Source organism: Tachysurus fulvidraco, chromosome 1, assembly GCF_022655615.1.
Source record: "Tachysurus fulvidraco isolate hzauxx_2018 chromosome 1, HZAU_PFXX_2.0, whole genome shotgun sequence".
NCBI classification, from domain to species: Eukaryota; Metazoa; Chordata; class Actinopteri; order Siluriformes; family Bagridae; genus Tachysurus; species Tachysurus fulvidraco.
Window position 1 is genome coordinate 18,388,297 of NC_062518.1, and position 2,500 is coordinate 18,390,796.

Sequence of the window (2,500 nt, forward strand, 5' to 3'; positions counted from 1 at the left end):
GGTCGGAGGCAGAGAGTTTCATGCACACAAGACAGTCCTCATGGCCTGCAGGTCAGTTTAAATGGGGCTTTTATTGGGGAAGATGCTGTGTGTGTGTGTGTGTGTGTGTGTGTGTGTGTGTGTGTGTGTGTGTGTGTGTGTGTGTGTGTGTTTGTGTAAACATCAGCTAGTTCACTGTTTCTGCATGTTGTAACTCTTCACACTCCTTCTCCTCTCTTATCAGTGGCTTTTTTTACACCATTTTCATCAACGCACACAAATCGGACCCTGCGGTCGTTAGCTTGGACGCTAAGGCTGACCCCGACGGCTTCGCCATCCTGCTGGAGTTCATGTACACTTCCTGCCTCACCCTAAAAGAACGCTTCATCGTGGCCACGCTCAACATGGCCGTCTACCTGCAGATGGAGCACATGGTGGAGACCTGCAAGCGCTTCATGGAGTCCAGGTAACGGATAAAGGGGCATGTGAGCATGTCTCAAACCATACACTTGCACTCCATTCACTACCTGGCGATAAAATCATCATGATAAGTCAACTGTGGGCATGTTCTTAATTATGGGGTTTTTAATTTTGACGTAGCCTTGATGATGAATCAGTTTCTTCTTCTCTCAGGGGTTTGAGTGTGAGGCAGCTACGAGGCGAAGCACCAGCCGATTCCTTCCACTTACCTCAGGATATGAACATTAACCTCTGTGACCTCACTCCTCCTGTGGTGCACTCAACACTCAGCAACCCGACTATAATCTACAGCCACGTTCCTCCTCGCCCGTTTCCCAATGGCTCCCTCTCAAATGGCAAACCACTTTCTTGGGAAATTCCAAAAGACAGCCACGCTGTAACTCGTGGACCGGGTTCAGGTCCTGGAGAAAGTAGAGACAAGTATAAGAGTACGGACCCTGCAGCCCATCAGGATCGGAGCACAAAGGTGGAGGAATCTGAGGTGGAGAACTCTCCTCACATGGTCAGTCCTCACAGCCCTCTAAAGTCAGACTGCCAACCGGATTCTCCTGCCGAGTCAAGCGGCTGCAGTCGAGAAGCCGCGTCTCCTCCAAAAGTACGAAACTGGAAGAAGTACAAGTTCATCGTGCTGAACTCAACCGAGGGAGACGAAAGTCCGCTGCGGAATTCCAACCGGTGGGTTAAAGATCCACTAACTACGGTTAAATGTAGCAGATGTTCAGCGCCCTCTAGCGGTGCTGTGGGGTTGAATTTTCTTTCTGTTTATCATATTAGCGCTATGTGTATTAGCATTAGCATTGTGTGTACAGATCTGTGGAGAAACATGGTGAGACGATGAGGACACACACATCTGTCTCCATGTCCACTCACGCTATTAGACAGGAGGATAACGTGGAGAGCGCTCAGACAAAGACGGGTTAGTGGTTCAACTTTTAGTTTTTATTGACATGAACAAAGGATTGATTCTGATCACATGGAGCCATGATATTATTACAATATTGTTAAAGACTGACCTCTGTTAGTGAAGGAGGCGTGTACTCTGTGCTTTAATCTCAATGAAGGGTGTGTGGCCTATGTACTTTTCACTCAGTGAAGGGGGTGTGGCCTCTGTTCCTTAATCTCAATGAAGCTTCTGTGCTTTAGTCCCTGTGGAAGAGGTGGGGCCTTTCTCTTGCCCATCTCAGTGATGGGGTGTGGCCTCTTTACTCTCAGTATTAATGAAGGGGTGGGGCATCTGTACCTTACAGTCTTAATGAAGGGGTGTGGCCTTTGTACCTCTATGTTAAAGAAGGGGGGTGGCCTCTGTACCATACAGTTTTAATGAAGTGGGTGTGGCCTAACATATTTCACTTCAGGACACTTTCAGGAGCTGTGTGGTGTTATAACCCGTTTATGGATGTAGTCTCTGAGTGAATGTTCATCGTGTTCATCTTCTCCAACAGAGAGCAGTGATCTGACCTGTAGTGAGTGGGACAAAATGGAGAATGACTCAGAGAACCACCAGTGTCTCCATGACGCCAAAGCGTATGACTGTGACCTCCTCAGAACCTCTTTCAGCTCAAACCACAACCATACTAACCACAAACCTGTCTCTCCAGGTACGCAGTGTCATCTCACTTTGATTTATTACTGAATAATTATAAATTCTTCCTTAAAGAAATGATCACAAAAACAGCCTCCTATTGGCTGCGTGTCTTAGTCCCGCCTTCACTGAAGATAAAATACTAAACAAAATAAATATTCATCGCTCGGCTACATTCTGATTTAATTATTCGCTTTAAGTAATCAGTTTTTAAGTAATAAATTCATTTATTTAATCAATGATTTATGTATTAAATGCTAAATAAATACAATTCTATGTAAATGACAAACTGTTGTGTTATCGGTGTGTAACGTTGTTGGGGCACGTCAGCAGGTGAGAAGCCGTACCGCTGCAGCGTGTGTGGCGCTCAGTTCAACCGTCCTGCCAACCTGAAGACTCACCTGCGCATCCACTCGGGTGAGAAACCCTACAAGTGTGAGACGTGTGGCTCCGCCTTCG

General features: G+C 46.5%; 1 protein-coding gene across 2 annotated transcripts in view; it reads left to right on the plus strand.

Moving 5' to 3' along the window:
• Positions 1–2,500, plus strand: part of bcl6ab (BCL6A transcription repressor b) — a 4,081-nt gene that overhangs the window by 834 nt on the left and 747 nt on the right. Inside the window, exons 2-7 of one of the 2 annotated variants that reach the window (XM_027153667.2) lie at positions 1–51; positions 224–445; positions 613–1,134; positions 1,269–1,375; positions 1,902–2,057; positions 2,372–2,500. The exon at positions 1–51 is cut by the window's left edge and continues 119 nt beyond it; the exon at positions 2,372–2,500 is cut by the window's right edge and continues 5 nt beyond it. In XM_027153667.2, coding sequence (XP_027009468.1) covers positions 1–51; positions 224–445; positions 613–1,134; positions 1,269–1,375; positions 1,902–2,057; positions 2,372–2,500 — 1,187 coding nt within the window. The remainder of the gene's footprint in view (positions 52–223; positions 446–612; positions 1,135–1,268; positions 1,376–1,901; positions 2,058–2,371) is intronic. The other variant, XM_027153668.2, reaches the window with a different exon arrangement.